General features: G+C 37.4%; 1 protein-coding gene across 4 annotated transcripts in view; it reads left to right on the top strand.

Annotated features, from left to right (window-relative positions):
- PRKAG2 (protein kinase AMP-activated non-catalytic subunit gamma 2) overlaps positions 1–18,906 on the top strand; it is a 216,614-nt gene extending 197,708 nt beyond the window's left edge. For all 4 annotated transcript variants that reach the window (XM_034064345.1, XM_034064320.1, XM_034064383.1 and 1 more), the window contains 10 exons: positions 3,404–3,485; positions 5,058–5,116; positions 6,603–6,648; positions 7,134–7,188; positions 8,652–8,778; positions 9,547–9,712; positions 10,046–10,083; positions 12,799–12,945; positions 15,228–15,321; positions 17,799–18,906. In XM_034064345.1, coding sequence (XP_033920236.1) covers positions 3,404–3,485; positions 5,058–5,116; positions 6,603–6,648; positions 7,134–7,188; positions 8,652–8,778; positions 9,547–9,712; positions 10,046–10,083; positions 12,799–12,945; positions 15,228–15,321; positions 17,799–17,830 — 846 coding nt within the window. In that variant the 3' untranslated portion in view covers positions 17,831–18,906. The remainder of the gene's footprint in view (positions 1–3,403; positions 3,486–5,057; positions 5,117–6,602; positions 6,649–7,133; positions 7,189–8,651; positions 8,779–9,546; positions 9,713–10,045; positions 10,084–12,798; positions 12,946–15,227; positions 15,322–17,798) is intronic.
- The last annotated feature ends 259 nt before the right edge of the window (positions 18,907–19,165 follow it).

The following is a 19,165-nucleotide window of genomic DNA, read 5'->3' as shown; positions in this document are numbered from 1 at the left end:
ACTCTGTTGAAGGCTGGTGAGTCATGCCACAGAAATTACAGTTTTCCCTGCTTGGCTATGAAGAGATGTGAATATGCAAGTTCAGCACATCTGTCAGAACAACCTCTAAATTTGGGCATATAGATCCCATTTTTAATGATTCATTGTATTCCTTGGGACCACTACATGGTTAATAAGAACAAAAGTGCTTTGTTTAAAGACTGTTTGTACATGGTGTTGAACAGCAGTGATCTATGGGATGTGGCTGACAAACAATGATTTTGTGAAGGTCAGGCCAGTTCAACACTCAAGATCAGAGAAAGAGCAACACTGGTGGGGTTGAGAATTAACAGTGCTGTTGGAGGCCCAAAGATGGGACATAGTGGAAATCTTCAAAGGCTACAGACTATACATAATCTGAAAGAAAGGTCCTTGTGGGTATTTTCTGTATGAACATCACTGAAACATCTAAATGTCCTGGACAGAAGCCCAGCTCCACACTCTAGTGCTTTGGCTGACCACCAAGCAGTATTTTGGGCAACTGAAGTTGGTAAACCACAGAAACTAAAGGAAAGAGTGAATGGATGTTTGGGCTTGTGAGCAGTTTCAGCAAATAAGATGAAGTCTGGTATTTTGCTTTGTAATTACCTTACTTAAATAAGAGACAAGTATTAACATTCAGAATGAATGGCATTGTTCTTGTATTTAAGAACTAACTGTATAACACTTTCTGCTATAAAACTGAAGCAAGCAATAGGAATGTCACTTAAGCTGTGGTCTAGGAGGACAGCCCAGAGAGCTGGTGATTGGGTGATTTATGATATCAGATATTTAATGTCCTAATGCCCAAGCTGAACTCATTGTCCTTTATGAAGGATTTAAGGCTGAGCTATCTCAGTAGCTTTAGCTGCTCAGCAGTCCTCAGGTTTTCCAAAATCTTTTAAAGCTAGACAAGATGGCACCTAACAGAAGATTCCTGAGGCTCTTTTAGACAAATAACTTGCAAATAAACAGAATCAAGGCAAGACTGATCCTTCGACGGTTTATTTTCCTTCTGGGTTGCCTACAAGCTCAGCTTCTTGCCTAGTATATCTTTGAATTGTCTCTCTTGAAGTGTAATTTCTGAGTCTTAATACCTCATTTTTACCATCTCACCCATCTGGGCATTGTGCTATGTGGTGTTTTTGCTGCTGCTGTGTCTGAGAAGTAGCAGTAGCAAGACTTTGGAGGCTCCCTTGAAGTGCTGTAGTTGGCTCCCATGTATTTTCTGCTGTGAGCATGCTTCTTTTCCAGGTTATCAGTTACAGAGTTTGTGAACTTGCTCGGAGCTTTGTTGCATGATTACTATCTGGAAGAAAGCTATTTTCCCCTGGGCTTTAATAGATTAGCTGTTACCTTCTTGCTCTGATGCAGCTTGAGCATCTTATTCCTGTGGAAGAGTTGGGGCATAAGTTGGCTGTAACTCTTGTGTGATAGCTATTATTGAAAGATAACAGAGGTGAAAGCTCTCAGTTTCAGGCAGTGTAAGTGTACATTCCTCTCTTTTTGATGGTGAATGGTTAGAAATAACTTTGCCCTAAGGTGGAATTCTGTATGAACTCTTACTTCTACTCATATCTGTTCCCCAAATATTTCACTGCATTAGCTGTAAGTGTGATGCTATTATGTAAGAGCACTTCATCTCTCTGCCTGGAGGGTTTCTCTGTGGTTTCAGTCTTCCTTACAAGTTAGCATGCTTCTGTGGTCGATTTGGTAATGTTTGTTTTACCTGACTAGTCCCTGTGTCACTGAGGTGGCTGAAACCTCTGGTACCTTTCTATTTAACCATTTTCTAGCTAAATACCACATGATATGTATTTTCTTTCCCCATATGGCTTTTTCAGTTTTACTGCAGTTTGGGGGGGGGGTGGTTAATAAGCAGATCATTATTACTGTTTGTTGGTGTTAATAGGGTATCTGTGAAGTCAGGAGGCAGCTTTGGTAACTGCTATTTGCTGAGGTCAGGAGGACAGATTTGCTTCTCGTGTTTACAGAGGAAGCATTTGGTCTGCATAGAGGTTCCGAGAAACATGGGTTGTTTTCAAAAGCCTGATCTTAAAGACTGGAGTTCATTTGGAGCATTCACTGCTGATTACTGAAGTGTGGGCAGAAGTCTTACTAACTCTAGAAATTTAAACTGCTACAGTATAATGCTAAGAGTCTAAATGGGGGCTCTCTCTAGTATCATATGACACTGGATATCATATGGATAGCTTTGCACACTTTTCCAAGAATATGGTAGCTAACAATGGCTGACTTTTTTCCTACCTACATTTTTAATTAGATGCTACTTTTTGGATGCTGATTCCATTGTGAAGCCCTTTTACTCTTGAATCTGTTGTGAAGAGGAGCCGCTTGGCACATAAAGTAGACACTTAAGATGCCACTGTGTAATCCTAGTCTCCTCAAACTGCAGTCAAGCCATTGCTACTTCTGTGTAGTTTGGACTGAGGACTATTTCATGCATGTAGAGATAGAGACTGGCTATGTCCTAGTTTTATGCCAGGTCAAGACCTGGACAAGACCCATCACTTCTTTGTAATGTCTTCCATATGAAGACTATTTAGATGTGTGTGGGCAGGACAGGAATGATAACATGCTGAAGCATATCGCCAAGAGATCAGTATTTCAAGGTATGCTACAGCCTGACAGCTTCATGCTTAAGAGAACTAGTGTTCCCAGGGAAGTTTTTCTTTTCTTTTGGGAATGACACTATAATCTTATAAAATCTCATTCAGAAACTGGGGAGGGTTAATTAGTTTAAAAAAAAAATGAAAGTATTTGGTTTTATTTCCTTAGCAGGAAAACAGGATAACTGCTCATTTTAACTTTCAGTCATCTCAAATCAGGTGTGTGAATCGTGAGCCTAAAAGTGGGAGAGAAAATGAGACCAAGTCTTTTATACAGCTGTGGCTATAATGAACACTAACTAGAATTTAGTAGTTTTCAGCTGTTAAGCTATATCCTTAAACTGGACACTTGTGATAATTATGTTCATTACATATTTATTCAATGTCATAATTTGGTGGGGGTGGGTGTAATAATGTTTATGGATAATATCAACCAGAAATAAAGTTGAGTTTAGCCAGCATATGCCCTTTTAGCTGTCTCATTTCTTCATCAGAGGCTTGCACACACAATATTCAGGTAACAAAACAAAAGTCGATCTGTCTTTGCCAAGCTTTTTTTTCTAAGCTTTTTAACCATTTAATAAGTAAAAAGCTTAGGGGTTTTGGTTGGTGTTTATGGTTTTTGTTCTGTTTTGAACACAAGCTGTTTATACTGCATTTTTCCTTTCTCCTAGTAACTGGGAAAACCCTTCTGTTGGTGTCTGGTATGCTAAACTAAAAGCAAAGATTTGTTCAGTTGCTCATTCTTCTTGCAGGTAAAGAAAGCCTTTTTTGCCTTGGTGGCAAACGGTGTAAGAGCAGCTCCACTGTGGGAGAGTAAAAAACAGAGTTTTGTAGGTGAGTCGCTCTAACCTTATTCAGGATTACTTTAATTTCCAAGGTGCTTTACTGTTGCAGAAGGTGGCCCCAAGCCAGCCATTGTCTAATGTCCTGGAGACACACTGGCAGAGAGGGTTTCTTTTTCCTCCTTGTAAGGAGTGAAATGTTGCCAGCTGTCATAGTATTGCTGTGCTTGGAAAATCATGAAGGTTCTTTCAGGTCCTGACCTTCTGAAATCTGGTCTCTAGTACGTGTGTGTCACTTTACCTAAAAATAAAGGTGACTGTCACAAAAAGGATATTTGAAAATAGGGACTGTAAAAAGAAGAATTTAATGTTACAGTATCTTAATAACACATGGGATACAGGCATGCTGTTCTCTGCACTTTCTCAGTGAAGTGCACTGAGAAATCTCTAAATACATGAACTAATGTTGAATACTACAGATATGGGGCATACTAAGAGAAAAACATTGGCGCTATGTATTGCTTTCTTAAAAATCATGTAGCTAATTGCCACAACAATAATCTTCCAAAATTAGGTCTCCATTGCTGGGATGTAGTGGCAGTTAGAAATATATTATTACATCATTGTATTATATATTATTATTATACTATTATATATATTATTATAGATACTTCTTGTGTACCTGGAATGTAGATTGAGGATTCTTGGGAATAAATGGTAAATGCTTTATAAAGCATTTATGAAAATATTTTAAATTCAAGAGTGGAGGAGCAATAGCTTCAAGCAATACATCATAGGAATGCTGTATGTCTTTTATGTTTCATTTTCTGTCTGTAACTAAGCTCTCGTGACTTAAAGCTGACCTCCAGATTAATTTTTCCCTTCCCCATTTCTTGGTTTCGTGAGTTTAGATGTAAGAGTAGTAAACAGTGTAGCAATTTCCTCTTATCAAATTTAGAACTTTGAAAGTTCAAAAATGATTAATACTTTCAGGTAACTAAATTAATCATCAATATTATTTTACATAGTTTGGTATTGGTAGCTAAAATGTATATACTATGGATGTACTGTCTCTTCTTTTTTTTTCCCCTCATTAAAAAATTCATGTATCAGTACAGACATCAGGTTTATCATGGAAATGATTGAAGGAAGGTCTTGAATAAGTAATATTCAAGAAAATAGATTATATTGTTCCTTCATTGGAGTCTGAGAGTCTGACTTGTTAAGTACAGAATGAAAATGTCTAATTCTAAAAGAAAATGAAGGGCATTAATTAAAATGAGTGGATTGCCCTCCAGCCTCGTACAGATGTTCTAAATGCTCTTTTCTTTCCATGCTTTTTGGGGGTGAATACAGTCTGGATTCAAGGATTTCTTGTCAGATTGAAAGAGGAGGAAAAGCACATAGATTATAATTTTGAATGTTAATTCAGACTTGTGTTTCTATTCTGACGTATCAATGTAAAAGTGAATATATATAGTTTCAGAATTCCACTATTGAATTAGTCCAATACAAATAGTATGCTACATGGATCTAATATTTATTAAAATATATATTGTGAATCTACATACTGTGTTGAGCATATATATCTGATGAACCTTTATTCATATATCACTTGTTACAGGAATGTTAACAATTACAGATTTCATTAACATACTGCATAGATACTATAAATCTCCAATGGTAAGTATGATGCTAAGCTACACTTTTATTTGCTATACAGTACAGAGACTGAAATATCAAGCTGAAAGATTACTATTGTTGCTATTATTTAAGCCTTTAAAGGTTAGATATGACATGGGTATAACAGCTGTGAGAGTTTTTTGAAAGATGGCTTTGTGAGCAAGGTAATGGAATGGTATTTGAATAGCTGGGTTCAGTTCCCAGTTTTTTAGCCATGAAAGTCCTATGAGCTTGGTTGTGCACTGTAATCTGTCTGCTTCAGTTACACGTGTATAAACATGAGGAATTTCCTTAATGAGTACAACCACTTACTATGTTTTGTGTAGTGCTTTCCATAATGATAGCCTTTGTTTTCGTTACAAGGTTCCACTTAGTATTGCAACTAATGAATAATGCATTTGGTATGAACGACCTGTCTTAACATACTTCCTAAAAAGAGATGTGATGTAAAAAGTAGGAAGAAAAACACTTGATTGTTAATCACTGTATGTGTTAGTGCTCAGGTTGTTTCAAAGCACATACTTCAGTAGTAATTGGAACTCTATATAAATATCAATCAAAAAGCATTTGGGGAGGATGTCTAAGTTACATGAAAATGTTACTGTGTTTGAAAAACAAGTATGTAACTATGCATGGTTCACATGTTTACATATAATCATCTTTGTCTCTTAACTGTGATAGAGCTATTCCAAAAGGAGTTTATGGAGTTAAGCAGAATGCTGTTTTACAGAGGCTTAGATGCCTGAAAAGGTTACTCTGTTCTTGGAGTGATGGTGTAAACAAGTTAAACTAGTTAAGTATATGCAAATATTTTTGTCACCTGGCCAGATTACACAATCACTTGGAGATCTGTTGACTTCAATTAACTGTAATTTAAAATTCCCATTGGCAGGCAGTTGATGAAATTCTCTAGCTTGAATGTTCATACAAACATTTACATACCTTTCTTGTTCCCATCATGTCACAATTCTCCCTCTACCAATTAAAACAGATATGCAATATTTTAATGGGGAAATAGAAGTAATCGGGAGCAGTGGGATGAGGCAGACATCTGATGTTAGCTGATGTTAATATTCACAATTCATAGAGAAATGCTTGTCAGATGCCATTAATATAATCAGAGTAATAAGCTTTTACTGATTTGGGGCTGTGAGGAATCATCAGGTTTACTCTAGCATGATTGTTTTAGGATGAGATAGATTACTGCAGAGGTGGCTTTGAGTCTAGAAGAGGCCTAGGCTACAAACCTGGGCAGGTGAAAGATCTTCCCTGTCCCCTGAAACGATAGGTCCAGTGTGGTACTCTGCATTGAGCAGGATTGCACCCCTTCTTGTTACTGCCAAGAAATGTTATTCTAGACTGTTCTTACTCTGTTACATTACCTGCAATGAACTGTAAGGATATTATTCAGATATTTATAGTACTGCTAATGATGTTGGATTTAAAATTAATGCTTCAAGCTCAATTTTCCATCTGCCCATTGTAGGTTCAGATTTATGAATTGGAGGAGCACAAGATAGAAACCTGGAGGGGTAAGAATATTTACTACTTGGTTTATAATTTGGTATGTTCTAGTGTTTTTTCAGTGTAGTGGATTTTTCATTAGCCATAGGCTTAGCTTGTCTTAATGAAAGCAGAAATAGTAAACGTTAACTAGAAATTCATACAATCTGCTGGGTGTGAACAGAAGTGCTGAATGCAGAGAGGAAGCTTAACATTAAAAATAGACTGTATGCCATGAAATAACATGCAGTACTCCAATGCAGCAGACACACAAAACGAGCTGGTAAAGAATTATTTGCTGTTGTTGCAGTGACCCCTGGTGGTAACCAGTTTAGGCTCACTTAAAACTTTTGTCGTCTTGATGTAGAGGAAGGTCCTTGAGCAGTAGAACTGTATATATATTGCTGCCTTTCTTCCATTTAACGTTGTATGAATGAATTCATAAAGTGCTTTCATAAAAAAAGCTAGTGTTTTCATATAAAGTGGTAATGGTCTATTAATTTTCTATACACAGAGCTTTATTTACAAGAGACGTTTAAACCTTTAGTGAACATCTCCCCAGATGCAAGGTAAGATTTTGCTTTTCATCCTGCTTAACTTGAAATAAACTAACTCCTATCTCAGTATTGAATTTAAGACTTCTTTATATAACAAGAAACAATTAATGTTCTAAACTAGAGTACAAAAACTGACTTTTATTATGATCAAGAAGATGAGGAAGGAAGCTTTTTCTTATTGTGAGTGAGGACCTCTTTTTAATTATTTGTTAATTTAGTTAGTGGAATAAGATTTCTTATGCCCTATTAGAGGAAACTGGTGAAGGGAACTTTTCACCAGATCTAATGATATGCTGTATCCTCATGCAGTAGATGTGGTAGAATGCCATTGTAAGTAGTAGTAGATGTCATAGAATTGCCATTAAGTCATGAATTAGTCATTCAATTAAGTCAATAAGGAATGTATTTTGATATTTTGAATGGTAACTGGTAGCAAAGAAAATTGTTAAGACAAAAAAATAGTGTTGTTTTCAGTCAAAGGTGCAGCAATGTAAGTATTGCAGTAAAGAAGATGCAGTAGGACATGTATAAATGAGTGCAGCAAGTCAGTTTAAGAACTGATCCAGAAATGGGGTTTGTTTCTGTGACACTCAGACTGCAGCACTTAGTGGTAGCTGAATACTCACTCCGGGAGTAGCATCAACAGTGCGGTGGTGGGAGTCTTGACTCCAAGTATATCAAATGGGGATAGTCATCCCCATGGACTTGGAACATAAAGTTTATTGTATACGGGGAGAAGCTTAGTTCAGCAAGTAGGTGTTTATCAAAGTTTTACTGGCTTCATTGCTTACTAATATATTGCAGTTGGTGGTCAGATGTTTTTATCCTAGTCTTACTAGGACCAAGGGGAGAAAGAAAAGTGTTACTTGCATGAAGAGCAGGCTTGCACAGGTTGGAGTATTGCTAAATTGTAGTCTGCGGTGTCTGGAGGAATGTTTTGGATCCCCGCTCATAGCTTTTTGCCAGTCCTCAGTGATAATTTAGTGAAATTACTAGATGATTGTTTTGGGTTAATTGCATAGATACATGTATCCATAAAAATGCACTTAACATATCTCAGTCTCAAACTTCTGTAACATTTTCTAGAAAGAGCAAGAACACTGTTTTTCATTTGCTGTCACTGAACAAAAATAATCCATTCTGAGTGCAGGGGGTACTGTGAGCATGGCACCCACTGGAAAAAATTTGTACTTGAGAGGAGATATTTCTTCACTACTTTCTACCATAAAAAATCACTTTCAGTCACACCTTCTTACTGGTTTTAGATGTTCATGAGCATATTGTTGTTGATGTGTTTTAACCAGCTGCAAAAGTTAATTTGAAATCCCTTAATTAGTGTTTTTGTTAATGTTAATGATAATGTAAGTTAAGTACTCATCATATGTACTTCATGGGGGGCTTGTAAACCTGTGTATCACTTGACATTACTAATTGCCAGCTAGAATTAATTATTAAAAAAATGTTTTTCTTTTCAGCCTTTTTGATGCTGTATATTCATTGATCAAAAACAAAATCCACAGATTGCCAGTTATAGATCCAGTCAGTGGAAATGCACTTTATATACTTACCCATAAAAGAATCCTCAAGTTCCTCCAGCTTTTTGTAAGTATTTAAAGTTATGCTTTGTTTAATGGATTTTCTCCCCCAGTAGACCTCTTTAATGATAATTTAAGTCTTAGTACAGAAACTTCTTGATAAAACTCCATATTCATTGTGCCTGTGTATATCACTTTTGATAACAGAGAAATTTGAGCTTGCCGTAGGACCTGTACATTGTCTTTACTTTCTTTTAGTCATTTAAAGAAACCTAAACAGCAAGGACTTCTTTTGGCTGCTGAGTAATTTGCTGTCCTTTCTGGAAGATCTGCTCAGTTTCACAAGCTTGTTTTCATGAAAAGCAAAATGGATCATCTCCCAGAGATGAGATTATCATTACTCACTGTCGCTTACATTAGTTACAGGAATAGACATGAGGCACAACAAATCCAAGAGTGCTAAATAAGCATTCAGTATAGTATGCCTTGCTGTCATCTCTCTATAGTTCCAGAGGGAATGAAATACCTTAGGATCAAAGGCTTTTAGCAATGGATCACTACAAAAATAAATAAATGAGAAAAAGTAGTAGTATAATCTTAACTTAGGGCAGCTTTGAACAGAAATACTACTTCTAGATGTGAGCTTGTTTTGGCTTTAGGTTAATTTAGTATCAGATTACTGTAAGGGTCTGTAACAATCATGTGGAGTCTGTAGATGGATGAATGAATATGGATTTCCTAATACACATACCAATTATATGGAAGCATAGTAGGTGTAGAAAAATGGCGGTTGTAGAAAACTGCCCAGTAAATACAGTAATTCTCACTTCCCTAGATGTCAGAGATGCCAAAGCCTGCCTTTATGAAGAAGAATCTGGATGAACTTGGAATAGGAACTTACCACAACATTGCCTTCATACATCCGGACACTCCTATCATTAAAGCCTTGAATATATTTGTAGAGAGAAGGATATCGGCATTACCTGTTGTGGATGAGTCAGGTGTGTGTTGGGTCTTCTCTATACAGAAGCGTGGTAAGACAAATTGTGCTGAACCCTGGACTGATGTTGGGCTTGGTGGTGAAGAGGAGACACAATAAAAAAGGGAAGGGGAGGGTAAGGGGCAAAAGAGAATATAAAGAAATATTTATGCAGGATGTAGGCTGATAGGCTTGGAAGCACTTAATGTTTTGGTAGGGTTTGTTTTTTTCTTGGGGGGGAAGGTTCTCCTTGATATGTCTGTTTTTTGTGTAATTTTAAAATACATGAAAGCAGGAAGCAAGAAAACTAATTTTGTATTTCAAGCACTTTACTAACTCTTGGTTTTCTTTTTAGGAAAAGTTGTAGATATTTATTCCAAATTTGATGTAATAGTAAGTATATTTCTTAAATTCTATTAAATGTTTTATATGCAGTAAGCATTTGTAAATTAATTTGTTAACATATAAATTTTGGCTATTTTGTTCCTTAGGTTTTAGTTAAATGAAATAAAACATACTCAATTCACCCTGCACAACATTTTATTTATTGTTTATTTAGGCTCTCCTTGTAATAGTACTTGCACACAGGCATCTACTGCTCTGGTTGCTACCCAAAATTAGATCTGGCTGTACTCCTACAAAAAGAGGGCATAGGCTTTTTATCCTTGTTTCTATTTTTGAGATGGGATTTTCCATTCTTGGCTGCCACCATTCCACGTTCTGCTTTCAAAGAGAATGCAGATTTCTCCAAGCAGTCTGAGTATTTCCTACAACTTGACCTTCTCGGTGAATGTACTTGGCTCATTCTTTTGTGTGAGTCTGGCTCCAGAGGATTGCGTCTGTATTCCCTTCTGGGTTAGATATGATTCAGGCCACTGTTTCTGGTGGGAATTCCGGTTTCACTCAGGAGTGCAGCAGCATAGCCAGATTCATGCCATGCTTTGCCAGCCTCGGGGAGCCCAGGCTAATCTAGTCTTGTGGTCTTGGAAAATGTGCTTAGGGCTTTTTTATTCCTGTCCTCTCCCAGCTGAATGCACCTGCTTTCTGATAGCTACATTATTTTTCAGACACTGAAGTGCCCAGCCTCCTAGTGCTAATGAAGAATCCTGATGGCTGAAATGCTGTGTAGAATGCTTTCAGAAAAATTGAAGAATAGTCCCAAATGGAAATACTTCAAACTTTGTAATGTCTTTACCTGCAAACAGTGCTCCTGATGCTGAAAATTTCATGTCCCTGTCCTTGCCTTCTTTTCTAGGTGTTTGTCTTCTTGTTCTTAGGGATTTTCTGCTCTGTAAGAACTTGTTCTACCATAAAAGCTGGTTAGCAAAGAGGTGGTAGCTGCAGTGGGAGTGATCTAACATATCAAAGACAATGAAATTTCACAGTTGGTGGGTTCAGTGTTTCCACTTATTTTATAGCTGTGTTACTTTGAGGCAAGACAATTCTCCTCTATTTCCCATTCCTTTTCAGAAAAGCACCAAAAAGAAGAGTGTTCGTTATGTTTTTCACTTCTTTTCTCACTTTAAGTGTCAGGCAACAGAAGTTGTAGGATTTTTAAAGAGGCTTGATCATTTCTTTGGAAGCATTTATATATTGGGATCTGGGCAGGGAAACAAAATTGCAAAGGCTTCAGGATATAATTGTTTGCTCCCAACTAGTAATGTGGGAAAGAGTTAAGGCATCTACTGATTATTCAAGATCTTCCTCACATAGACTAGTCTGCTTATTACCTGGGAGGGAAAAGATTCTATTCTTAGAAGATAATAATCTCTAAGGCTTCTAATTTTATCATCTGTCTGCTTCAGCCTGATCTGCAGGCTGGGGAGAAATGTGTAGGAGATGTGCAGGAGGGGGAAATGTGTGAAATGTATAAGCTGATCTTCCAATAAATATAGAATTTGCAAGATTCAGCTGATGATTTTTATCTTTAAGCCATGTGGCTAATATGTTTAGTTACATCAGGGGTTTAAGCCGTGCCTGTATATACAGCTGGCTAACTTGATAGAGAATTTAAGACTTCTGAATTCATTTTCATGTTCTTCATGGGAGAAACCTGGGAATGGTGTGATGGTATAAAAATAGCTTTAGGTTAGTGTTCATTGTGTATAGGGTGATCTCAGTTTGCGGAGGCTTTTTATGTTCTCCTACTGTCTTCATTAGGAATTAGTTAAATGAGTTAACTAAACATTCTTGTATCTTCATGATCATCTGATCTTGTTACGTTCAGAGTAATTCAATCCAAAAACCCGACCAATCACAGTATATTTTAGCCAAAAATTAATTTCATTGATTTGTCCAGTGTTTTCTTTTCAAAGGTCTGTCTGTGTTCTTCCTTCAGTGCTTGTGTATGCAAAATCAGTAGGCCAGGAGGCACCAACACTATCAAAATACTCCAGTGGTCTTGCTGGTCTGGACAAAGTCCTCTTGTTACAAGCATGGTCCTGTTCTTAAAATGAAAGTTGACCATGTCAGCTTTCAAAATTTTCTAATTTTATTACTTTTAGTGGTGGTAATGGGTTTTCATTCATATGATTGTTATAGTACTTACTGAAATGTGCAGTTCTTAAATGGCAGTGCCAGTTTAGTCCAGGGGAGGGCGTTTGAGGCCGCAAATGAGAGGTGATGAAAACCTTCAATTGTCTTCCTGCTTAGTTCTTTACTGAGATCTACTTCATGGGTGGTGTTCAGTGTAGTTGGTGTTCTCCCCTATCCTATGGAAAAACAACAAAAAAAAAGTATATTCTTAAAATATATACTGTATATTCTAAAATCTGTACAACTTCATCTTTACGTTTTCTACTCATGGCAAAAACGGGATGAGTGATATCAAACCAAATATGAGACAGCGAAGTAAAGAGGTTTTCACTGGCCTAATGCATATCACCAGTTTTATCAGTTAAATGCTGTATGACAGACTGGATTAACATAATTGCATGCTTGACTGTTCTCAGAAAAAGAAGCTGAAGAGCAATTGCTTTGTTTAATATGTGACTTGGAACAGACTCAATTTGCACCAGAAATGTGTATCTACTTAATGCCAAAATATTTACTCTGGTGAGTACTTTATTACTGAGATGTGTTATGTGCCTTGTTGTTTTGCATTTCCAGAATCTTGCTGCTGAAAAAACGTATAATAACCTAGATATCACGGTGACGCAAGCCCTACAGCACCGTTCTCAGTATTTTGAAGGTGTTGTAAAGTGTAGTATGCTGGAAACACTGGAGACCATTGTGGATAGAATAGTGAAAGCTGAGGTGAGTTGGCTTTTTGTTTTTCCCTTCACTGCAAGTTAAAAGTTGTATTGCAAAACTAAGTAATACAACTCTATCCTTTCTAAATTGTTTTTGTTACTTCTTGAAAGTATTTTTGCATAACTACATGTTTTGGGTATCAGTTTGCTTTATAGACTTAAATTATAGGTGCTTACAGGGATGTGCAAAGTATTGTACAGTACATCTGTAATAATACTCAGTTATTTGCATTTCAGTTTTGACATAACTGAATGCAAAGGTTTCTTGAAAGAACTGTGTTTCTTCCAAGCCTGCCATGAGTTTTGCAGACAATTCCTGTAGCTGGATTGATTGGTCTATGGGTCAGGAAATTTAATGGGTATAACTAGTTAATGCACATGGAATCCTGCAACGCTCTCAGGAGTGAAACAAGACCAGAAAATAAATTCTTGTGAAGAAGCCTTCACTAACTGGTCTCATAAATGATTTATCAGTGTGTGTTTTCTATGCTTTTGGTACTGTTTATCTTGTTTGTTAGTACTGGGATCTTATAAACAGAGGTGAAGGAGTATGTAAGTCTTCCTCCCCTGATACATCTCTCTACAGAAGAAAATCAGTATTACCAGCTTCGGTTGTCTTTGAAGGGATCACCTCCATTTAAATACTTCAGCTTTTTCAATTACAAGGGTTTTTTTCCCAGCTTCCGGGCTGTAACCATTCATGTACTTGATACAAGTAAAACTTCCACTTTGTTAATAACCCCTTAGAAAAATCTCCATTAAGCAATTTCTGCTTGTAACTTTCTGCATTTGCTTGAGCTTCTGCCTGAAATGGAATAATTTTAGGTAATTTTGTTGCTATGTTAAGAGGTGGTAGACATTTGGTTTTAAGAACAACTCCTACCCTTTGGTTCAGTCTAAACATAGCAAGATTATATGTAAAAATGAGTCAGTCAAAACTACAAGCTATATTTAGCTGTCAGACAAGTGCTTGATCTTACTGGAAATGAAACAAGTACACTGTCCATTTTTCTTTAATTCATTATACTGACAGAAGAATTAAGTTATTAAATATGTGCATATGCAAAACCTAATAACCATGTCTAAAAAGTTACCATTTCTTTTTTCATCAAAAAGAAAATGCAGCAGTATTTTGCTCTCTGTTCCCACCTCTTTTCTTCCAGTGTCAGGTGGGTATGACTGTGCAAATTATTCAGAGGTTCTCTTTTCTTGTATCTGATTAGCAGCAAAGTGATTGACCTCAACCACAAATTAACATACCTATTAAATCAAGACTGTATCTTTCTTGCTGTTGCCTCTGTGAGAAGATGAGAGGTTCTTTTTACCCTTATAGCTGACTATTTGAACTTAATTGTGAAGACAGAATTCACTTAGGTAAAAAAGTAAATATATAGTAGGCTCTCAGCTTTGGACAAACACCCTTTTTAGGATCCCTCACTTATGAGCTGGTTCAGCTGTGATGTTTAGGTTATACAGCTGCCCACTTGCACCAGGTTCTAATGCCAGGCATAATGTTAAGACACTTTCCTGGTTCTGCAGTTGTCTTTCACTGTTGTAGCCTGCTTTGGTCAATGAGTCTCACTCAGGATATAGGAATATTCACCCACTTTCCCTACAGCTAGGACAAAAGTTTTCTAGTATAAAATGTTTCACGAAATAGGTTTGTAAGAATAAGATCATTATGTGAAAATACAGACTTAGTTTTGATAAATCTTCCCAGTTGCGTCCTTATGTTTAACTCTCCAGTGAACTTGCACAGATAAGCTGAATCATTTTTTTTGTCTTAAACACTTTCTGTCTCATAGCCCTACAGAAAAAATTAAGCTAAAACCAACTTAGACATGTCAAGCTACAACAAATCTTAGTGCTGTGCCACTTTGAGAAAGTATTTTTCAGAAGGAAGCCTTAATTTTATTCCTGTATCTTTTTGAGATCACAGGTAGAGTTGGGCAGAGTCTCTAAGTTGGGGAAAAGCGTTTGCTGTGAGTGACAATTTTTGAGAGCAGAAATACTTTAAAGACCTAGATGTTGGCTTACCTGTCACTTCAAATCTGATTTTGTTGCTGTGTCAGATAGCTGTGTGTTTTCTAAACATGCAGTCATTTTCATTTATGTAGGGCAGGCTTGTTTGTATTGCTGGGTGAGATTGGTATTCCTAACATTTTTGAACCATTTGTTTCTTTTCTACTTGTCTTCATACTGTGTTAAGATTTACTGTTGTTTTTCTTTGCTTCAGCTGTTACTTTAAGTAAGGCAAATCTCTCAAAGTATTTTCCCTGCTGGCAGGTTCATCGTTTGGTGGTAGTGAATGAAGCAGATAGCATTGTGGGTATCATCTCCCTTTCTGACATTCTACAAGCTTTGGTACTCACACCTGCAGGTATGAACATTGCCTTCTGACCTTTGCCATAAATCATTTGGTAGTTTGTGCACCCTGCTGGTTTTAATGCATTTGACAATAAGAAGCTTTTGATTTTCAACTTTGTCTGGTTAGTCATAGCTTTTAAATACAGTATTTATTTCTCTTCAGAAAAAAGCTGATAAAATATTGTCAGTCTTTTGTTCCCTGAGAAATGCATGCAGAGAAGCTTCATGAATGTCATTACTGTTCATGTATCCTTTTAGGAAAAAGGTCTTAACGTTTTAACAGAAAAAACAGGATGAAGTTGAATAGACAACAGGTTGCCTTCTCCATCTTCCTGAGTTTCAGTACTCTGGCCAAGTGCTTCTAGTGTGGACAGGGCTGTGCTTTCCACTAGCTCTGCAAGCCCACCTCCTTGGAGCCCTGCAGTTGTCCAGCTATGCTGTGGGATTTGGTTGGCACATCTGTATCAGAAAGGGCACCTCAGGCCACTAGAATTATGCCAATAGAAATCTCTAGTGTATTACTAACCATGATCTGGTTCATTTTAACAAGGAAGTCCAATAGTGGGTTTATTTCTGCTACTTTTATGTCGGTTGGTTGAGGAGGGTTGGTTTGGGATTGGATTTGGATTTTTTTTTTTCTTTCAAGTTTTGCCCAAGTTACTAACCTGCTTAACGTTCCTAATTGTAACTTAACTGAGACCGTATAAATGTCTTCAGTGTCACAATAACTAAAGCAAAGCCCTCTTTTGGCTTTGTGAGGAAGACAAAAATTATGTCTTCAGGATTACAGTTTTGCCTCAAAAGAAACCCAAACTCAAAACTGATTGGAACTGGATACGTACTTCAAAAAAACTCTAAATATGATCTTAACTGGGACCTCTTACTTGCACTGATAGATAACATGATAGTGTAAAAGTGTTTCTCCTCTGTAGATTTAAGAAAATTAATGCAGTTTTTTGAAACAGTAAAATTCCTACCCTGAAAGTGATCAGTGATACTGCCAGATGTATTATGTCAGTGCATCTGGTTCCTTTTAATGACCTGGAAGAGCAGGAAACCCAGCTTTCTGTGAAAAGTATGGATCAGATTGAGAAATCAGCCAAAAGGCCTGGGTCAAATGGGCTCATTGCCTACAAAGATAATGGAGGGGTGTATGTTCCTCCTAAGGGAGGTGTAAAGATGGGCAGACTGTGCCTCTCCAGGCAGAGGAGGTAGTTTGCCTCATGACTAGAGGGTAGAAGGATCCAAGGAGAGTAGAACATTACTGTCAATGGAGCAGAGTTTAGGCAGAAAAGATAAATCTGGACACTGACAAACCAAGAGGTTTGTTATACTGGAATTACATGGACACTTAAGTTGTAACTCCATGAGCCAATATAACAGTGTTCTGTTAGTAAAATGGGTAGTTCCTGCTCCCATACTCTGGGCATTTAGTGCCTGCCAGCACCCACACTCGGGAGATCCCTCTGTGAGCTGCTTTAAATCATTGATCTTGCAGGCAGTTGAGCCAGCAAAAACTGCAGGCTTTTGTCTGTTTGGCACGCTAAACTGGCTCACAGATGAGTTTAGTACTGAGTGCAGGGGTTAGAGCAATAGAAGGCAGGATTATGCCACTGGAAAAGCTAAAGTGAGGGAAGGCATCTTTAGGAAGAGCTGGGCAGTTCCAGAAGAGCTGATTGCAGTTCCATGGGCAATTTAGGTTGGAATTTGTCTCATGAAGTAAGGGTGAGGATGTCTGTGGGGTAGATCTAGTTTGTAAAGTCTGGAGGGGTTGGGTTGGGGGGAGTATCAGTTATGATGTAAAAACTGGATGTATTTAACAAGTGTTTCAGTGTTTGATTATACAAGTAGTAACTCCAGGTTGCTGGCAAGAGGTCCTTGCTCTCTAGAGCTGGATGCTCAAGCCAAACTCACAGTATGGTTCACTCATTGCCCAGCATGTGGCTGCTTTGAGTACTTGGGGAAGAAGCAAGGTGCTGTGCAGTCCTGCTGAACAGGTCTCTCAGATTCCTACTGTAAGCAGAATCTGCCTCTGAGCCAGGAAAAATAGGTCCATCAACACAGTGCAGCTAAACTGAATTCTTACATAGCTTGTTCTCAAGCAGGACTTGATTTTTTGAGGCTATTATGAAGATTAAGCTTGGCTTCTAAGCTGATGGACAGGTCTGGGCTGTGGCTTTTTGGCTGAAGGTTTTTAGAATACAATTTTGTATGGGGGAGAATCCTGCAAGCCACTGTTAGTAACTTGCCAGAAGTTACTTAGACTTGTCAGTGAAGTTAGATGCAATAATGGTCTTGATGTCTTCCTTACTGTGCTTTACATTAGCATTTAGCAATCCTGCAGTATCTTCTTTATAAATGGTATGCAATCCAAAGGCTCTGGTTGTGTGGTTAGGCAAAGCTCCAGCATTCAGAACAAGCAGTGCTTTTCTGGAAGCCAAGTGCTATGTGCATAAGGAAATTACATGTGCTTTCCTTTTCTGTTAACAGGTGCCAAACAAAAGGAGCCTGAAAGTGAATGACTGTGGTGAATGTACACACGTTTGTAGGAGAAATTGAACAAAGTTTCTGGGTCAAGTTTGTCTCAAGAACAGTGACTGCAATAGAACAGAGCAGGATGGTTGAGAATGTGTATTGGGACTTAGTGATGGATGATGAGTCTATTCCCCCCAGTGATGTCGCAAAAAAAGCAGCATGACAAAAGCTTATGTTAAAATGTAGGCTTGTATTTCAAAATGTCTTCAAAACATTTGCTGGAAGACTTCACATGATGTCCTTCATTAAAATGCACTGTATTCTGAAACTTTTTCGTTTTGTATTTGACAGAAGTCACTGGTCAGCAATGGATATATGTGACATAAGGCAAGTGTATGGCATATTCATATCATAGTGCCTTATGTCAAAATACAGCAATATGTCATCACTGTTGCCCATCACTGTCAAAGGAAGTATTGTGCTAAATGAGACACTGTATTTGAATGTGAAAGTCTTTAAACCTAAAACCAAATCAGTTTCAGTTCTCATTAGGTTTGTCATAAAAGCTGTAATTTGAATATCGGTAGACTTCTTTCAAACTTCAATGACAGTTTTGTGTTAAATGTTGCATTCTGAACCAAGATGTAAAACAAGACTGATTTTAAAAACGGCTTTATTTATTTTTACTTTCATGACAATTTTTTACACATCTTTTGGTGGATAGCTAAAATTTCACCATATCCATTAATAAACTGTTGATTGTTATACAAACAAGCAGTACATCTTCTCATTATTTAAAACCTTGGAGTTGCGGAAGCTGTGGCCTGTTGATCAGTCCATATTACTTGAGCTCGAGATCTCCGAAGCATGGATCCAAAGTGCTCTGTACTGTAACATGCAGGCACTGTGGAGGAAATAAGGTGCCACAGAACAAGATTTTCAGCTGTATTAAAGTGTAAAACAATGCTTGTACTCAAACTTTGTATTGTATATTACTTGTACAGATGCAGAGGAGCGAGGAAAGCTGTGGGGTATTTGCTTGTATAAATGTACTGTAAAGTTTGAAGATGAGACTTTTATAACTGTAGATCCTTGTAGATGGAAGAAATTAAACCCTACAACACCAGTTTGGTTTTAGCAGTTCTTGCCCAGTTTTTTTTTTTTGCATGTATGAATAGATGTACGGGCATTTTGATTTGTGCAAACTAGGGATAGAGGCATTCTTACTTTCCTTCAACTTTAAATGTGGCTTGTGCTAATGGAGTAATGCAGGTGGTACAGCCTTTTACTGTATTTCCAGCTTAGATACTGTACTGGAACAGCACAGTAAATCAATCTGTTCTCTTTCCATTTATAAGCCTTGAGTCTGAGGTTAATAGTTT

The sequence above is a fragment of the Melopsittacus undulatus genome, chromosome 1, assembly GCF_012275295.1.
Source record: "Melopsittacus undulatus isolate bMelUnd1 chromosome 1, bMelUnd1.mat.Z, whole genome shotgun sequence".
Taxonomy (NCBI): Eukaryota; Metazoa; Chordata; class Aves; order Psittaciformes; family Psittaculidae; genus Melopsittacus; species Melopsittacus undulatus.
This window is presented reverse-complemented; position numbering and strand designations above follow the sequence as displayed.